The 18,712-nt window shown below is 37.5% G+C and overlaps 1 protein-coding gene across 3 annotated transcripts in view; it reads left to right on the forward strand.

Annotated features, from left to right (window-relative positions):
• The window catches only part of GUCY1A1 (guanylate cyclase 1 soluble subunit alpha 1), a 46,520-nt gene extending 31,371 nt beyond the window's left edge, over positions 1-15,149 (forward strand). For all 3 annotated transcript variants that reach the window (XM_081092238.1, XM_081092239.1, XM_081092240.1), the window contains exons 4-9: positions 202-260; positions 1,953-2,662; positions 4,359-4,844; positions 7,747-7,890; positions 11,475-11,629; positions 14,272-15,149. In XM_081092238.1, coding sequence (XP_080948364.1) covers positions 202-260; positions 1,953-2,662; positions 4,359-4,844; positions 7,747-7,890; positions 11,475-11,629; positions 14,272-14,473 — 1,756 coding nt within the window. In that variant the 3' untranslated portion in view covers positions 14,474-15,149. The remainder of the gene's footprint in view (positions 1-201; positions 261-1,952; positions 2,663-4,358; positions 4,845-7,746; positions 7,891-11,474; positions 11,630-14,271) is intronic.
• Positions 15,150-18,712: the final 3,563 nt, after the last annotated feature.

The following is an 18,712-nucleotide window of genomic DNA, read 5'->3' on the forward strand; positions in this document are numbered from 1 at the left end:
CGTATTCAGATATATTTGGGGGTTTTCAACATTGCTTTGGGTTGTACATGTAACTGCTCCTTTTCTGTAAACTTGATAGTCAAGACTTGCCTCTCCAGAAAAAGTTACTGAAATTATTTGTCATGATTTCTGTCTGTTATTATCTGAACTTTTGAACATTCACATGTCAGTTTATAATTTAAGATATTAAAATATTTTCAGAAAATCTGTGGAAAGAGAAGACTTTGAAAAAATAATTGCAGACGAAGCGCTTGCAGCAGGTAGTAGAATTGTTTCATGTTAATTGTCTAGTATATGTAATTAGGAATTAATTATGTTCAGAGAACTAATGTTTTATCTGTAAACTAATGTTTTCTATTAGTAAAAAGATATTTGCCTGTAGAACTAACATTTTCTTTTAAAATATTTATTTTTATTAGCTGGTGAACTCCAGTGTGAATTGTTCAATCTATGTATTGTATTAACATAAAGAATAACTCTTTGTCATACTGTATATTTTTGTTTGACCTTAAACATTTCCTCTTCTTTTATTTAAATCTATCTTTATTATTGAAAGTATTATATATATCCCCCTTTTTCTCCCCCATTGACCCCCTCCACCTCCAACCTCCCCACCCTCACACCCCCAGGACTCATTTCCTCTTTGTACAATGTTCATTTGCTGAGAACTAGATAAGGCTGAATGGGAAGCTGACTCATATACAAGTATATGCTTTGGTCTTAAAGTTAACTACGTGTTCTTTATTTATGCATAAAAAATCCTACTCCACAAAGTAAAACAAAGAATTTTAAAAAGGTTTGAAACAATCATGGGGAAAGGTGTTAACAGTGTTGTCATATTAATAATTAGTTTAGAAAAACAAGTAGCTGAGTAACTTTGTCCTACTACCCTTTTCAAAGTTTGAGTGCATGGACCAACAAGTTAAATTTTTCTGAACATACAAGATATTAAGATTTTAATAATAATAATGATGGTGGTGGTGGTTATGGATGACTTATTATAGTGAACCCTTCTTAGAAGCCAGGGACTATTCTAAACGCCATCCCCACACATCATGACTGTGGCATAAAGAGGGCACCATTGCTCTCCCTGAGTTACAGGTGGAACGGAACATGGTACACAGTTGAAAGAATAAAGGAAGTTCTGGAAGAAGTAGAAAGTGACTAATATATTCCAAACACATATTGATTAGAGTAACACTAACAAAGATGCTATTATACCCAGAAAAAAAAAGTACTTTATGTCATCTATAAAGAAAAATGACAACATTTAGTTTCATAGCCAGTGATTTCAAATTAATTCCTGTGTCTGAAGCTTACACTCCTGGAGGCCCTGCAAGGGGGATAGTACCTTTCATCAGGATGGTCGGGTTTTGTTGTTACCAAGGTGGGACAGCTTTTTCCAAAATGGACCTGCTCCTGCAATTCCTATTGCTCTTTTCTAGCTAAGTTTAGGGGGATAAAATGTTGTACATTATATTCAGTTGATCATTCTTTTTTGAAAATTTTTTTTTATTGATTTCAAAGAGGAAGGGAGAGGGAGAGAGAGATAGAAATATCAATCAATGATGGAAGAGAATCATTGACCAGCTGCCTCCTGCACTCCCCCTACTGGGGATCGAGCCTGCAACCTGGGCATGTGCCCTGACCAGGAATCAAACCATGACCACCCTGGTTCATAGGTCAAGGCTCAGCCACTGAAATACGCCGGCCGGGTGATCATTCTTTTTTAAAGAAATGATTTGGGATTTCTAGTCAGCATTACCAGAATTTTAGTAACTCATCTATGTCGATAATTAAAATATAGATGGTTAATTTGGGTTGGCATTCTTACTACCAGATATAAAAGGAATGAAATCATCAAATAAAACAATGTCTACCATAGTTGTAACAGCACAGTTCTCCCACGCTGGCCTATTTGACATGGCAGGACATGTGTTATCTGCTTTCAGGAGTTCCAGTGGAGAGCATCAGAGCATCTCTCGGTGAAGAGATTTTTAAAATATGTTATGAGGAAGATGAACACATCCTGGGTGTAGTGGGAGGAACCCTCAAAGATTTCTTAAATAGCTTCAGCACCCTCCTGAAGCAGAGCAGCCACTGCCAAGAAGCAGAGAAGAAAGGCAGGCGGGAGGCTGCCTCCATTCTCTGTCTGGATAAGGACCACGATTTCTTAAACGTTTACTATTTCTTTCCGAAGAAGATCACGTCCCTGATTCTTCCGGGCATCATTAAGGCAGCTGCTCACATCCTGTACGAAACCGAAGTGGAAGTGTCATTAATGCCTTCCTGCTTCCATAACGATGGCAGTGAGTTTGTTAATCAGCCCTATTTGTTGTACTCCGTTCATGTCACAAGCACCAAACCATCCCTTTCCCCGGGCAAACCCCAGTCCTCACTGGTCATTCCTGCTTCTCTCTTCTGTAAGACATTCCCGTTCCATTTCATGTTTGACAAAGACATGACAATTCTGCAATTTGGCAATGGCATCAGGAGGCTGATGAACAGGCGAGACTTTCAAGGAAAGCCTAATTTTGAAGAGTACTTTGATATTCTCACTCCAAAAGTCAACCAAACGTTTAGCGGAATCATGACTATGTTGAATTTGCAATTTGTGGTCCGAGTGAGGAGATGGGACAACTCTGTGAAGAAATCTTCAAGGGTAAGAGAAACATAATAGCATTTTGATTATGAAATCAACTATTTCATATTTAAGGATCAGAAACAAACAAAAAAAAATGGTACAAATGCAAATGCATCACTTCAAATGTTTTCTTAAAATATTTATATTTAAAAACAATTCTAAAATACTTTTAAGGCTGGAATAAATTTAAAATAAGGTCCTTTCTGCATGTATTTCTTCTCTACTTGACCCTTACTTCACAAATATTCATTGAATGCAGTATACCTTTTAACATCTTTATGAAATATTTTACAACTGAATTATAAAAATACTTATATAAAATATGCTTGCAATCATCATCAGTTGACTTAATTTGGAATAAGAGGTCTATTTCTATAACAAACAAACAAAACTTTTTTTCTTATAGGAGCCCACTAAGTAGATTTTTTTAGTCAATATTCAATAAATGGAAAAAATCAATACCCTTTGATTAATTGTTAGAGGATGTGGGAGAAATGTTCTGTCTCCTCCTGGTAGAGAACTTTGGTAATTATTTACTCTTAGCTTACAAAGTTTGCTAAGTCATAGTCAATAGTACAGCAAAGCTAATAGAGAGGCTTATGGTGCATATCAATTTTAGTCATGTAAACCCCAGCAGACACACTGTTCCCCCCAAATTAAAACAGGTTTATTGCTTTTTTTTAAATTTTTTTTAATATTTATTGATTTTTTACAGAGAGGAAGGGAGAGAGAGAGAGTTAGAAACATCGATGAGAGAGAAACATCGATCAGCTGCCTCCTGCACATCTCCTACTGGGGATATGCCCGCAACCCAGGTACATGCCCTTGACCGGAATCGAACCTGGGACCCTTCAGTCCGCAGGCCGACGCTCTATCCACTGAGCCAAACCGGTTTCGGCAGGTTTATTGCTTTTTATCATAAAAATTGTATAGCTAAATATTTAAAAATTTGGTAATAATTAAAGATGTCCATTGTAGCAACAATAACAAAAACTCAATGACATTAGTTATTAAGCAGGCTATAATTCAGAGTATGCTTGTACAGGGAAAAATTTTGAGCCTGTAAAAATAAAGAAACATGAGGATTATACATTTTTGTTTAAAACAAAAATAATACTATTTATAACTTCCTTTTTTTAACTAAACAATCTATTTTGGCCATCCTTCCATGTCATTAGATATAGGGCTGTTTCACTTTTCAAAAGCTGTGCTGTATTCATTATAAGGTTGTCCTCCATGTAATCATCTGCTCTGAAAAGGACATTTGGATTGCTTTTGGCTCTGCCACAGTGAGCAACACACATGTACATATTTGTCCACACTCATCCAAGTAATCTTGTGATCCAGGATGATCACTTGAAGCCTCTCCTCCCTGAAGGCTCCCTGGCGCAATTGTTTCTGCTGGCTGCTCCTCTCAAAAGGAAGTACAGTAGTCACATGCCACTTACTGAGAAAGCCTTGCAGGAAGCATTGTTTGCACTGCTTATTGAAAAGTATGATCTATGTGTAAAGTATACTTTTCAAATACCTGCATACATTTTAGAACTCATAGTAAATTGGAAGTATACGAAAATATATTGTTCTTGGTCAGCAGGTAGAAAAAAAAATCAAGTTCAATACAAAGGGACGATCACTATATCTACTTCCTCTCCTTTTGTCTCCAAAAATGTTGGAAACTTGAATAAGTCACAGCAATTGGTTCTCCTTTTCACAGGTTATGGACCTCAAAGGCCAAATGATCTACATCATTGAATCCAATGCGATCTTGTTCTTGGGGTCACCCTGTGTGGACAGATTAGAAGATTTTACAGGACGAGGGCTCTACCTCTCAGACATCCCAATTCACAATGCGCTGAGGGATGTGGTCTTGATCGGAGAACAGGCCAGAGCTCAAGATGGCCTGAAGAAGAGGCTGGGAAAACTGAAGGCCACGCTGGAGCAAGCCCACCAAGCCCTGGAGGAGGAGAAGAAGAAGACAGTTGATCTCCTGTGTTCTATATTTCCCTCTGAGGTGGCGCAGCAGCTGTGGCAAGGGCAGGTCGTGCAAGCCAAGAAGTTCAATAACGTCACCATGCTGTTCTCAGACATTGTTGGGTTCACTGCCATCTGCTCCCAGTGCTCGCCGCTGCAGGTCATCACCATGCTCAATGCGCTCTACACCCGGTTTGACCAGCAGTGCGGAGAGCTGGATGTCTACAAGGTAGGGGTGGAGCAGGACGGGGCCTATTTTCCAGGCAAAAGTCACTGAGAAAAAGCACTGTAACTAGGATCTGAATTATAAAGCAAACGAAAGGCCATCCTGGGAGCCACATCCTGGGAGTAGGCATTGTGCATTAATCACCTGGGTGTTCGCCAGCCAGAAATAGCTCTGAATTTGCTCAGAAAAAGAGAGGATTCCACGAGAAGACTGCCACATTGTCTTCTTAAGGAATAAGCATAGAGTGGGGAATGATAGACGGAGTGGAGGAAGGGGTGCAGGACCCATGAGCAAGTGAAGTTTAGAAGTCAATGAACTTGACACTTGACTGTGGGAACTGAGTGGAGTTGCTAAGCATGGTATAATTCAGAGTATCTCTTGTACAGGGAAAGATTATCCTTTGTACCTGTAAAATGAAAGAAACATGAGGATTATACAACTTGTATTTAAATAGATTAATTCAATTCAGAGTTAACATGATACTTTTTATGGCCAGTTAGCAGAAACTCAAATGACCTACTTACGGCTTTATTGTAGAGCAGCCGAGGGCAGAGATACCTAAATAAGAGAGACCTGCCTTCACATCTTGTCTCTACCTGATGTGTTTCATTTGTGAAAGAGAAAATATTATCTACCCAAAGGGTTTATATGAATAAACCTACATATGTCCTGGAAGCTTTATGAGCGGGATTGTGTTAAATATTATGGTAAATAATATCTGTTATTCATCAGGCAGCAGGATTTTTGGGGTGCTCAGGATGTACCAGCATCATTCTAGGCACTGGAGACGCACAGTGATTGTCCCCAACATGTAATCAGCTACTTTTAAAACGTAACTATTGTCAAAAGGAAGAACTAATGAAGAGATTTCATGTTCTGCCTTTAGAAGTAAAATTATATATATTTTTTTACTGATATAACGTATTTTGCCTTGTTTTAGACATTATCATTAAGCACAAAGCATGCCTCTCATTTGTGTGGCTTGAAATCAACTCTTAATTTGCCACATAACAATCTGGCATTTCAGAACTTAACCCAATACAAAATGATTAAGGAGAAACAAAAATTATTTATGGGAATATACAAGACCCTGCTTTTTTTTTCAATTTAGATGCTAGAAGTAAAAACAAAATGAGAAAATAAAAGAAACTTCTTTTAAAAACTCTAACAGGAAATTCCAGACAGAGCTATGATCCCTTGGGACAAAAATAGGCTCATGGATAATTACAGATAAAATAATTGGCTTTGGTTAGGTTAAGCTTGATGGCCTCTTGTGGAATCCGCTGTATTTTTTTGTAGACAGTTTCTATCTTGAGAATGTCTCCTCTCTCAGCAGAGTTGTGAGAAGGAAGGCTTGCTGTTCTTGGCAAACTACTGAGATTGATGTCAGAAGAAGTAGCCCTCTTCTTCAACTTGTTGAAACTTGACAAAATTGGTTATTTTGTCAAGTATTTAGAATCTAGCCTCCTTACTACCAGGATGGTAGCCATAGCATTCCCTGACTCACCCAACTGCAGCCTAAGCTCGTCAATCACCTTCTTTCCTGTCCTTATGCCCACCTTCTCTCCACTCTGATTTCTCATGAAAATACATAGAGGTAGCTGTAAATAAGTAAGGAGGGTCTTAACAACTAAATAAATTTCAGATACACAGAATATATAATCATAGGCCAACCTATGAGTGTCATGGCTTCCAAGGAATAGTCAAGTTTATTTATTCAGGGACCTGATCATGCCAGGACTTTATTTAACTTCATTTTCCAGCATTCCATCTTTTGGTCATCTTTTTGTGTTAGTATTTATTTATCTATTGTTTTAGCAAATATCTACTTCTTATCCAGCATTTTCCATCATGGGTGGGCAAAATCCCTGTGAGAAGAGTTGACATGTGTGTGTGTGTGTGTGTGTGTGTGTGTGTGTGTGTGTGTGTAGGTAGGGGAAGGGTACTGGAAAATACTAGGTTTCCATATGACATACTAAGCCCCATTTCACACAAGTCTGGACCAGGTGCTATAATAGCATAGAAAATGGGCACCTAACTCCAAGTAGGGGTGAGGGTTCTACTTCTAATTAGTAACACTTTTTTGAGCACTTGTGATATGCTAGCCTTTCAGTTAAGCACTTCATATATATTCACTGCTGAACCAAAGCTTATGGGAGGCATTGCTGCCTGGTTCATTCATTGGTGAACATACTGGGCACTGATAGGAATTAGTAAAATAGACAAACTCAGAGAGCTTACATTCTACTGGGGCTGGGGGAAGGCAATAAACAGATGAGTAAATATATAGTATTTCATGTCGTGTAATATTCTGGAAGAAAAATAAAGCAGGTTAAGGGTGAGAAGTGATTGCTGTTTCATAGAGGGTAGTCTTTCTTATAAGGAGATGTTTTGGAGGGGCTGAAGGAAATGAGGGACAAACCAAATGGTTATCTGCAGAAAGGTCATTCCAGGCAAAGGGATAGCACGTAGGAGCCTGTTTGGTATATTTGAGAGAAAACAGGAGAAGCCAGTGGTATTGAGACAAAGTGAGCAACAGGGAGTGTCAGGAATTAGCAGAAAAGCTGGTCAAGAAGAAACTTGGGCACCTTATAAAGGTTTCAGCATTTATTCTGAGTAAACGTTTACATCTCTTTTTCCATTTTCTCACCTCCATTTCTCCACACTGGAAGCTGTGGATAAGAAGAATGAGATGATCTGATAAGCTACAATAAATATTTAGAAAAGAAAAATGTGATTATTACAATTTGGTGGGTTTAAATTAATTGTTAGCTTTTTGTAGCCAGTATCATAGACAAAGAACACTGAGATTGTTACTATATGATCCTTAATTTCTGCTGTAAGTTATATGCTTTAATTCTTCCTAAGCTTTTTATTTGTAATGTGGAAAATCTGTTATGTGCAGGTGGAGACCATTGGCGATGCGTATTGTGTGGCTGGGGGATTACACAAAGAAAGTGATACCCATGCTGTTCAGATAGCACTGATGGCCCTCAAGATGATGGAGCTCTCTGATGAAGTCATGTCTCCCCATGGAGAACCTATCAAGGTAAACTAGATCATATATTGTCCAAGAAATGAGAATAAATGGTTAGTTAGTTATCAAAACAATGGTGTGCCCGGCCTGTGTGGCTCAGTGTTTGAGTGTCAACCTATGAACCAGGAGGTCATGGTTCAATTCCCGTTTAGGACACATGCCCAGGTTGCAGGGAGCATGCAGTAGGGGGCATGCAGGAGGCAGCTGATCAATGATTCGCATCATTGATGTTTCCATCTCTCTCTCCCTCTCCCTTCCTCTCTTTAGAGAATGGTGTATCAGTTGGGGTTTAGTTACAGAGAGCAAATTCTCACTTGTTGAAGCAGAACATTTACCACCTGGTATGGAATGGTTCCCAGAATCATTGGGAGGACCAAAGAAGCCATCTATAAGTTAAGCTTTTTAAAAATGGGTCCTAAAGCCACATTTCAGCGCCACTGTTTTTTCCTCTGTTGGGAAGCTGGCTCCAGAACGATACCACCGTAGCCAGTCAGGAAACGGTTGTGTTCTGAAAGCTGCTGCCTCTGCTGCTGGCTACAGAACACAACTGCACGCACCTCCTCTAATCCGGATCAGCAACGTGGATTCCTGCATCCTGACCCTCACAAAATGAGTGCCTGGGAACTGGGCTCTCCACTAAGCACCCACAGAAAACCCAAAGCTTCCCCACTTGTAAGCATCCCAAGTGCAGTCCCAGCAGAAATCCTGGCTCCCAAATCTCATGCACGTGGCTCTGAGTCACTGGACCTAAACGCATCTAGGTGTTGCCAGGGAGTTTGGAATATGTAGTTTTTAGTGTTCCAGTAACTGCAGGGGAGGACATCACAGTAGAATGAATGTTGACTGTTAATCCACCAGTATTTTCCAGAACACATAAAATTCTAAAATGTCTAGATCAGTCAGACTCCAGAATAATATTTCATTGCACATGAAAAAATAAAATTAACACACAGGGGTGGGCAAACTTTTTGACTCGAGGGCCACAATGGGTTCTTAAACTGGACCGGAGGGCCGGAACAAAAGCATGGATGGAGTGTTTGTGTGAACTAATATAAATTCAAAGTAAACATCATTACATAAAAGGGTACGGTCTTTTTTTTCAATAGTTTTATTCATTTCAAACGGGCCGGATCCGGCCCGCGGGCTGTAGTTTGCCCACGGCTGCACTAGGCATTGGTTCAATAGACAGAACATGAGCAGGTTATGTTTATTTGTAGCACTGTAGTCAATCTGGCACTCAATTTTTATCAAATAGGACTCAGTTGATGATTCAGAAGTGGGCCTTTGAAGGGAATAGAATCCTACCTGGTATGCTCTAGATATAGGGAGAAGAAAGAAAAAAACCAAAACTATACTATTTAGAAGTTTAGTCTTGGCTCTCTTCACGATTAGTAGACACCATACATGCAAGTCATCATGTTGGTTTTACAAGTCAACTGTCATTTCCAGTTACATGTTACTGTGTGACACATTTTGTATATTTAGTTCTGTAAAAATATAAACCTTTTATTACACATGGATTCTGTGCATCGGAAATTAGATGACGCATAACAGGGATACAACACCTCAGCTTACAGTCTCTGGTTCCTCAGCTGGGAGCACTCAAATGGTTGAGGGCAGTTGGAAGAGCTGGATGTACCACTTGGAGCTGGAGAATCCATTCTGACGTGGCTGCTTCACTTACATGTCTGGTTCCTTGCTCACTGGCGATGGCTGAAAGGTTGGGCTCAGCTAGGACTGTCAGTCCATGTGCTTACGTGGTGTAGACTCAGAGTAGTTACACTTCTTACATGGTGGCTTATGTCCCAGGGAACTTGATTGGTGGCAGCATGGCCTTTTATGACCTAACGTTAAGAGACACACAGTGATGCTTCCATTCTATTCTGTTGGTCAAAGCAATCATAAGCCTGCCCCGAGGTGAGGAGATAGAGCTCATGTCTTAATGGGGAGAGTATGAGATAAATGGTGGCAGTTTTAAAAGCATCACAGCAGACCTAGCCGGTTTGGCTCTGTGGTTAGAGTGTCAGCCCGCAGACTGAAGGGACTGAAGGGCGTGAAGGGTCTCGGGTTCCATTCTTGTCAAGGGCACATGCCTCGGTTGCAGGCTAATCCCTGGCCCAGTTGGAGTGCGTGCAAGAGGCAATCAATCAATGTGTCTCCCTCACATCTATGTCTCTCTCTCCCTCTCTCTCTCTCTCTCTCTCTCTCTCTCTCTCTCTCTCCTTCCCTTCCACTCTCTCTAAAAATAAATGGAAAAAATATCCTTGGGTAAGGATTAATAAATAAAAAATAATAATAAAATCATCACAGCATCTTACTTTTAATTCTCTCTCTCTCTCTCTCTCTCTCTCGTTTTGATGAGGAAAATCATAGCATCAAAGTAAATGCTTAAAATATTCACATTAACAAAAAAATCAGTGGTTTCCACATAAATGGATTTTGTAATTAAAATGTGTATGTTTGAGCCAGGGGGATTTTTGTTATTTGTAGAAATGTATTTTTAGAGTTTTGCAACTGGAGGAATTATTTATAGCTAGTTTCAAAGACAATTACCTGAGTAATAAGAGTCTAGCTTTAATGACCTGTAAAGTGAGATGTTAAGCATACCTTTTATTTGTTCTAACCTACAGTCCTCGGGACTATCTGATGGCTTTAGGAGCTGCCTATGAAACATCACAGAGGCAGAAGGGAAGAGCATTTTGAGTAGAGAGAGAAACCTTATTGTGTATTGGGGGCAGGGGAGCATATTGTGACAAACATCATCTCATTTAATATTTACAACATTATGAAGAGGAAACTACAATTCACTGGTGGACAAAAGTGGTCAAGTCTCCCATGCATCTGTATTTGGAGTTATGTCTCTTTGGCTTCAAAGCCCAGGCTTACCCTGGCTGATAGCTCAGTTGCGGTTCTATCCCCCATCAGGGCATGTACAAGAATCAACCAACGAATATATAAATAAGTGGAACAACAAATGGATGTTTTTCTCCCTCTGCCCACCCCACCACCTCTAATCTGGGTCTCAGCAACCACTTCCTGCTTCCTGTGTTATTTTTTACTTGAATATTGCAATTCCCTTTCTCTAGTTGTTAGTCATTTGAATAGTGGAGTAATGTTTGGCATAAAGTTATTTTCCTCAGAATGTACACTTTATATACTGAGAGCTAGCAACTTTTGCTCCTCTCTGACCGTGTTTTGGGAAACAACAACTGTAATCCAGAAGTTATGTCTATCTCACTTGATAGAGCAGTTTCACATAAACAACCCATAGACACTGTCTTGTCACGGTGGTGACAGCGATAGGTATGCGTGGAAATCTGTCTCAGATACTGAAGAGAGGGGAAATAAGAGTGCTTTGTGCAATAAACCTAAGGGCATAAGTAGAGAAGAGTTAAGAGGTGTAGCTGATTCTTCTCCGATAATTTTTAATCAACTGTGAGTAGAGGGAAGTTGGCTGAGGTTTTTGAGGAAGGAGGGAGTGGTGCGGTTAAGAGCGATTGTTACAACAATTTAGACAGGGCATTCAAACAGCACTGACAAGTGGGAAGAATTTTAACCCATGACCAGGAACATTGTGGTACGTTTTTTGCTTTCAGATGCGAATTGGACTGCATTCTGGGTCGGTTTTTGCTGGAGTTGTTGGAGTTAAGATGCCCCGTTACTGTCTTTTTGGAAATAATGTCACCTTGGCTAACAAATTTGAGTCCTGCAGTGTACCACGGAAAATCAACGTCAGCCCAACAACCTACAGGTACTGATTGCACTGACCACCTAAACTCTACTCTTTTACTATTTCATTGGGGGAAATGGTAACTGGTTCAAGAGGGAGTAAAGTACAACTTCTACCCCATGTGGACATCTGCCCTGGGCCTGTGGCTGCGATTCTTGAATCTTTCTGCTATCAAGATTTCATTTAAATGGTTTGATTTTTCCAATCTATTTTTCTTACAAATTTTGAACTTTTTTTGAAGATGATCTAATGAACATGTCTTACTCATGAGAAATGAGTGTTTTGTATTTATCTGTAAGTTTATTTCAAAAGCCTGGGATTTGTATTCAGAAGACATGTCTTACAAGTTCCAAATGCCAGATGTGAGATCTTGAGCAAAGCACTTAACAAATTCAAGTGATATAAAGGTTATGATTGTAATTACCTTACTAATAGGAGATGTTGGGCTAATATGGACATAAAAATGTTTTTTTTAATTTACCAATCACCTATAGTTTTAAACATTTTTATTTTTTAAACCCTTATAGTTATATACATTTTTATAGTTAATTTTTACATATTTCAAACATACAGAAAAAAAAATTAAAGAAAATATGATACCGTGTAACCGATACTAATATTTAACAAATGTCAACATTTTGCCATATTTGTTTCAGATCCCTGTTTTATGAGAGAAACAAAATATGACAGGCTCCTGGCCCCCATTTTCTCTCTGATATGCTGGACTTTATATCCCTTAAGGTTTGTAGGAACATCTGAGAACGTGTACTTCCTGAAGACAGGCAGGCTCCTAAAGAGAGAGGCTGGAAGGCACCGAATAGAGAAATAGCTCATGTTGCTCTGTTTACCAGGAAGGAAAATGAGCAGAAAGAGGCCAGAGGTGTAACTCTCTTCATTTAAGTTCCTCCAGGTTAAAAAAAATATAAAGTCAGAGAAAAGTAAATTTCCACTGGCCCTGTTGATATTCTTTTACAACTTGCCTTGAACCTACTCAACATATTTGGAGATTTTTTCTTTCTTGATGAAATGTAAATCTAGATCTTATAAATCTAGTTCATTTATTAAAACTATTTCTAATGCAAGGGTGTACTGGTAAACCAGCTTTGGGAAGTAAAGTGGAGAATCCCTGATTTCTAGCATTTACCAATTTCTATGGTGTAAATACTCCTACCATGGCAGGTTTTAGGCGACTGATAGTTTGCAAAATTCTTGAATGTTAAAAGTTCACTCTCATGAGCCAGGACAAGCCAAATCAAGTATGTTACTATGTCACTATATGTGCAGGTGATATAATATGTATTCTAGAGTATGAATAAGCAGGAATCTATCTTCTCCCCAAGGTTAATTAGAGTATATCAGGTTTTCATTATTATAAAAATGACTTGATATTCTTACACATATATCTCTAGATATTATACCTATACATGGTATTCCCAGATTATAGGCTGTACTGTTTTAACTTTACTAAAAATCAATTAGCTGCCCAAATTGCTTCTACCAATTTGTATTCCACCAACAATGTATGAAGGTTTGTTTCTCTTCTCCAAAGCTTGATATTATCAGACTAATTAATTGTTACCAATATGATGAGTGTTAGGTGATATCTAATTGATGTTTAATCAGTCTTTTGTAATTGAGTTATTTAATTTTCACAACTATCCCCATTTTCCAAAGTTAGAAAACTGACAACTTTGTTGCTATTCAACAACAGAGTTTGAAGCTTATACTATGGGAATCTGTAACTTTTTATTATATATCACCAAATATTATGCCTTATAAATAATAAGCCAAAAACATTTATGAATTCATGACTAAAACATCAGTAGAAGGCCATGGTATAGTTGGGCAGATATGATGAGTAATCTAATCTTCTGTAGGAGTTGGTTTAGATCCCAGAATTATTCAACATTTTTCATCCATGGCCTAAATAATAGATTAGAGAGATGCTTATTAAGTTTGCATTTGACAGAAAGCTAGGGAAGCAAATAGAAAGATGAGTAACTTAACCAGTGGGATCAGAATTAAAATGAGTTTAGCATAATGAAGAAGTAGTAGCAAATAAAAAAAAAAATTGGGTATCAGTATGTACAATTAAATCTCATTTTAGTCCTATTAACCTTGGATTTGTAAAAATTCTATTGAGAGATCAAAAGCTCTTCTTACTGTATTTTATACATATGCATAAAGCTTATGTAGAACTTTTCCTTTATAACTTCTTGCCCATGATTACTTCTCAGTAATATTTACAAAATGAATGAATTGATAAATGGCAATGTTTTAACTCTTTCAACTTAGGAAGACTTATTCTCTAACATTATATTTATGGGGTGTTGTTTTTTTGTTACTGTTAGACCTTTGGATTATTTGGGGGTTTCCCCCAATTACTGTGAATTATACTGTTACTCAGATTATAGATTATATCTTTGCAAAATATTTTAAAATTAATTTTTCAAATATGAGTGAAATGCATTATTTGGATAGAATTTTCTTGTGGTTGTGAATTGTTTTTCCATTGTATGTCTTCTGTGAAGATGTTTGTTAACATCATTAGGAGCTTTCTGTCAATCACAGTGAACATGGTTTATTAATATTTTGAGGAATATTCATTTATTTATGTTGTCTTTTCTTGAGTAGAGGGTAATACTTTTATTTTACTCTTTCAGATTACTCAAGGACTGTCCAGGTTTTGTCTTTACCCCTCGATCAAGGGAGGAACTTCCACCAAACTTCCCCAGTGAAATTCCGGGAATCTGTCATTTTCTGGAAGCTTATCAACAAGGAACAAATTCAAAACCATGGTTCCAAAAGAAAAATGTTGAAGATGGCAATGCCAATTTTTTAGGCAAAGCATCAGGAGTAGATTAGCAAAATATGTCCCTGATTATTAGTCTTTGGGTTTTGATTCCTTCGAGAATGTGTGGAATCTCTGAGAGCACTTTAGGATGCAGATGGATAAAAGCAGTATTAAAATTTCAGGAGCTCACGATCTACTTATTCTTCCACTTAACATGATAAACATGTATTCACTTCAATACTTCAGCTCTTCAGTGAAAATAAAAAAAAGAAACTTCGAAAAGTGACCTTTGGGGGAGATTTCTGTTATATATCACTTATTATCTGTACTCAAAATTTAGCACATTGTACATATATCAGGTAATTGTAGCAACCTATACAATGTGATGGAGTCACTTGCAATCTTGTGTCCTGGTGGAATGCTATGGTTATTAGAGTGTGTTTGTGATAGCATTGCCTTACAAAAGCTTTGAACAGAAATTATAGTCTTCAATACCATAAGCTCTTGGAACTTTTCAACTCTGAATTTTATTACATTTTCTCATTTAATTTTTAGCTTATATAACAAAGTAGATTGAGGTTTTTCTCTGTTGCACTTTTCTTTTTTTATTTTTAAGGAAATAAGCAATTCTGGGTTAGATGCAATATGAATATAAAATAGGTCTTCTGTAAATATCAAAGATTATTTTATAAAAATATTCTCCACCACATAATGTGTCATTAACAATAAATGTTTCCTTTTGTTTGACATTTTTTATTCCATATATGGTAAAGGCTATTTTAATTCATATTAGCATTTTCATTCTTATCCATTCATTTCTATTTTACAGTATTCAGTATAAAAGAGGCTGATAGCCTATATTAAAATGCAATATCATTCTGATTTAATTTAACCAGAAGCAACATGGGAGTATAGTAAGCATTTAGGGAACAAACTATAAAATACAGAAAAAAGATATTCACAACATGCATACATTCACCCACCCCACTCACAACACACAGAGGAATGTGGCTCTATTTCAGCAGACATGCTCTATTGCCATGCTGAGCCATGTAAAGTTCCAATAAGAAAATTTAAGTTCACAAGTGGGAAATAAGACTTGTTCTTTTTCTGACTGTATTTTTAAATACTTGTGTTGAATAATTTAGTGTGTGTATATTTCCTAAGAATCATGAGGGGTTTTTTTTGTTTTGTTTTTGGTCTCATTAAGTACACATCTGTGAATATTTTATTCTAGTGGAAATATCTCAATGATATTCTTTAAATAGAATGTTAGTGTTGATGAAGAAAATTATGCTGTGATTTTATTATGGAAAATTTTAAACATTTTTTTCTGGAGCTTGAACTTTAATTTTTAATGATGTTAGTCTAAGATCTCTGGTGAACTGAACCTAAATAGGGCTTTGATTTTAAAAGAGCTCAACTTCAAAGCAAGAGAAAAATGAGCATTATAATTTTTAAATCACTACTAGCATAGCCATAGATACACTGAACTCTTATTTGGGGTTCTAAAAAATAATTCAATTTAAAAATTATTTAATTATCTTCACTAGTTCCCAGGCTACCCCATAGTAACCTCAGGAATGAAAAGTAATTACTGATTGGCCTTTAGTATCCCATGTGTACCACTATAGATATTACAATGATTATTATTTACTGATTCCCCAATATTTTAAAGGACTAAATGTGTCTCATTAAATACCAATCTTATTGTTATAGGTGTTGGGAAAATATAGTTACAATCTTACAATTATATGAAGTTAATAAAAATACATAAAAGAAAAATAAAGACAAATACATTTTTCCATCTGTAATGCAATCCTTAGTATAGGGAAAATAATAGGAATTAAAGGAAATTTAAAGGCATACAATAAAATGTCACCTTTATAAAAATATTTAAGTAGACCCTAATTTGTTAATTTGTTTTCTTAAGTTTTTAAGCTAATTAGAATTCAAAAATATTTTTTCTGTGTGTGTTTGTAATGTGTGTGAGTTCACCCCAAAACCCATAGAGGAAAATATAATCTGAGTAAAAGCTATCTGAGAATTCCTTGTACTATTCCTACAACCTTTCTATAAGTTTGATATTTTATCTAAAAAAAGTCAGCAAACATGTATTTTCCCAGACAAAGGAAATAATCTGTGATAGGTTCCCCAGGTCAGCCTATAAAGGCTCATTAATTATGGAATACTTTGTGGACCTTAAGCAAGATGAACATACAACATTTCCATGATAGAATGCATTCAAACTCCATAACGGGGTGCGAAAAACTTGAAGGAATTTCCTTTCCTTTTCTATTCAATTTGGAGGATAGAGGTTATGGATACATTGCCAGATCCAGACCACTGATGGTAGCCAGGAGCAGAGAATCTGGAAGGTATGTTCTCAAGGAAACAGAGACCAAAATAGGAGCTCTGTTTTAGGACTGGAATTGAGGATGGAGAAAAGAATGGACAGAGAAGGCCTATGACAGGGTGGGGGGCTAAGAGTTCGGAATCTTTTTTTAAAAAAAATATATATTTTATTGATTTTTTACAGAGAGGAAGGGAGAGGGATAGAGAGTTAGAAACATCAATGAGAGAGAAACATCAATCAGCTGCCTCCTGCACGCCCTCTACTGAGGATGTGCCCGCAACCAAGGTACATGCCCTTGACCGGAATTGAACCTGGGACCCTTCAGTCCGCAGGCCGACGCTCTATCCACTGAGCCAAACCGGTTAGGGCAAGAGTTCCGAATCTTGTTGCCAGAATAACTATCCTAAAAATTAATGTGGGGTCTAGTCCCCATTGGTTTAGCTAAGTAGATAGAGCGTTGGCCCTGGTTGAGGGGGGTGCAGGAAGCAGACAATTGATGTGTCTCTCTCACATCAATGTTTCTCTCCGTCTCTCCCACTTTCTTCTATTCTCTCTAAAAATCAATGGAAAAATATCCTCAGGTGAAGACTTTAAAAAATAATAATAATAATATGGGGTCCCAAGACTGCTTTTCAATCAGATGGTTTTTCCTGAGAATGCCAAGAGCTGTTTCATTTGTCCAGATTTTTTATTTTATTTTCACTCACAGCTTCTTGCCCAATTATTAAATGTCCAGTACACAAAATAAATTTGCCTTTATACCTATTTCTTAAGCAAGCATAGAGTTCCGTGGTTGTTTTCTAAAGATGTCTACATCAAGAAGCAAAAAGAAATAGAGTTAAAAAGTGTCTTCCCACTTTTCTTCATCTTTTTATTTCTATCTAGATTTTGTAAGAAAAGGCAAAGTTTGAACCTAGATATGAATAGGTTCACTTACTCATTTTCATTTATTTAATCATCAGTTCTTGAATAACTACCATGTGCCAGGAATAATGCTGTTTTTTGGAATTCAGAGATAAGACATGACCCATTCTATCAAGAAACAAAATTAAAAATGAACATAAGATAAATAATTTCTGTGGGAGCACTTAGTGCTTGGAGAAGTGTCTTGGTCTTAGAGGAGTTCATCCAGCAGAGGGGGAAGGACTTGACCAAGCAAGTAAACCAGCACACATGAAGAAATGGAGTCTTGTGGGTGCATAGCCTGTCCTAGGTGACAAGTTGCCCGGGATGAGGTGGAGGGGAAGAGAAAATAAGGACAGAAAGACCACTTAGCTACAGATCATGAAGAGGGCTCTTTTTTCATGATAAGATGTGTGATTTTGATGATGGTGACGGTAATCATCATCATTATTCATTTCCATAAAATGCTTTGTTCAAAACAAATCTTACAAATGGAAAAAAAAAAGTGCAAAACAGAAAAAAGAAGCAGACCATTAGCTTCCACTTCCTTCCCCAACACTTTTTAAACCAGTAGGCAAAGGAGACACCAAAGGCTAAAGGAAGAAATGGTCTGATCATGTGTGTGTGTTTGAAAGGCAGCGTCAGAAACAGCATGGGTAAGGGCTGATGTTTATTTGCATAGATGACCAAGTGAACATTCTTCTGTATCTCAGAAGAAAATGGTTTGTGCTATATCCTGGGTGTTTTACCCAAAGTATGAACATAAAGCTGGGTGTCTGGCATAGGAATTTCATTACTTCCAAGGCCACTAGTCCTTCACATCCTTTGGTAGGAAGGAAAAGTTGCTTCAGCATTTTACTAACCTTTCCTTCAAATTCTTCTCTGTGATATTACCAGTCATTCAAGGCAGACCCTTCCAGCCCTGTCCTGTGGTTAGGTTAGCAGCTGTCCTAGGACGGAGCGCAGTGTTCTATGGAGGGCCTAGCCAGTGAAAGAGACTGCCTATTTCATATAGTTCTGGGGATGGACTTGGCCCCCTGACATTTCTCAA

Source organism: Myotis nattereri, assembly GCF_964212035.1.
Source record: "Myotis nattereri genome assembly, chromosome: 5".
Classification (NCBI taxonomy): Eukaryota; Metazoa; Chordata; class Mammalia; order Chiroptera; family Vespertilionidae; genus Myotis; species Myotis nattereri.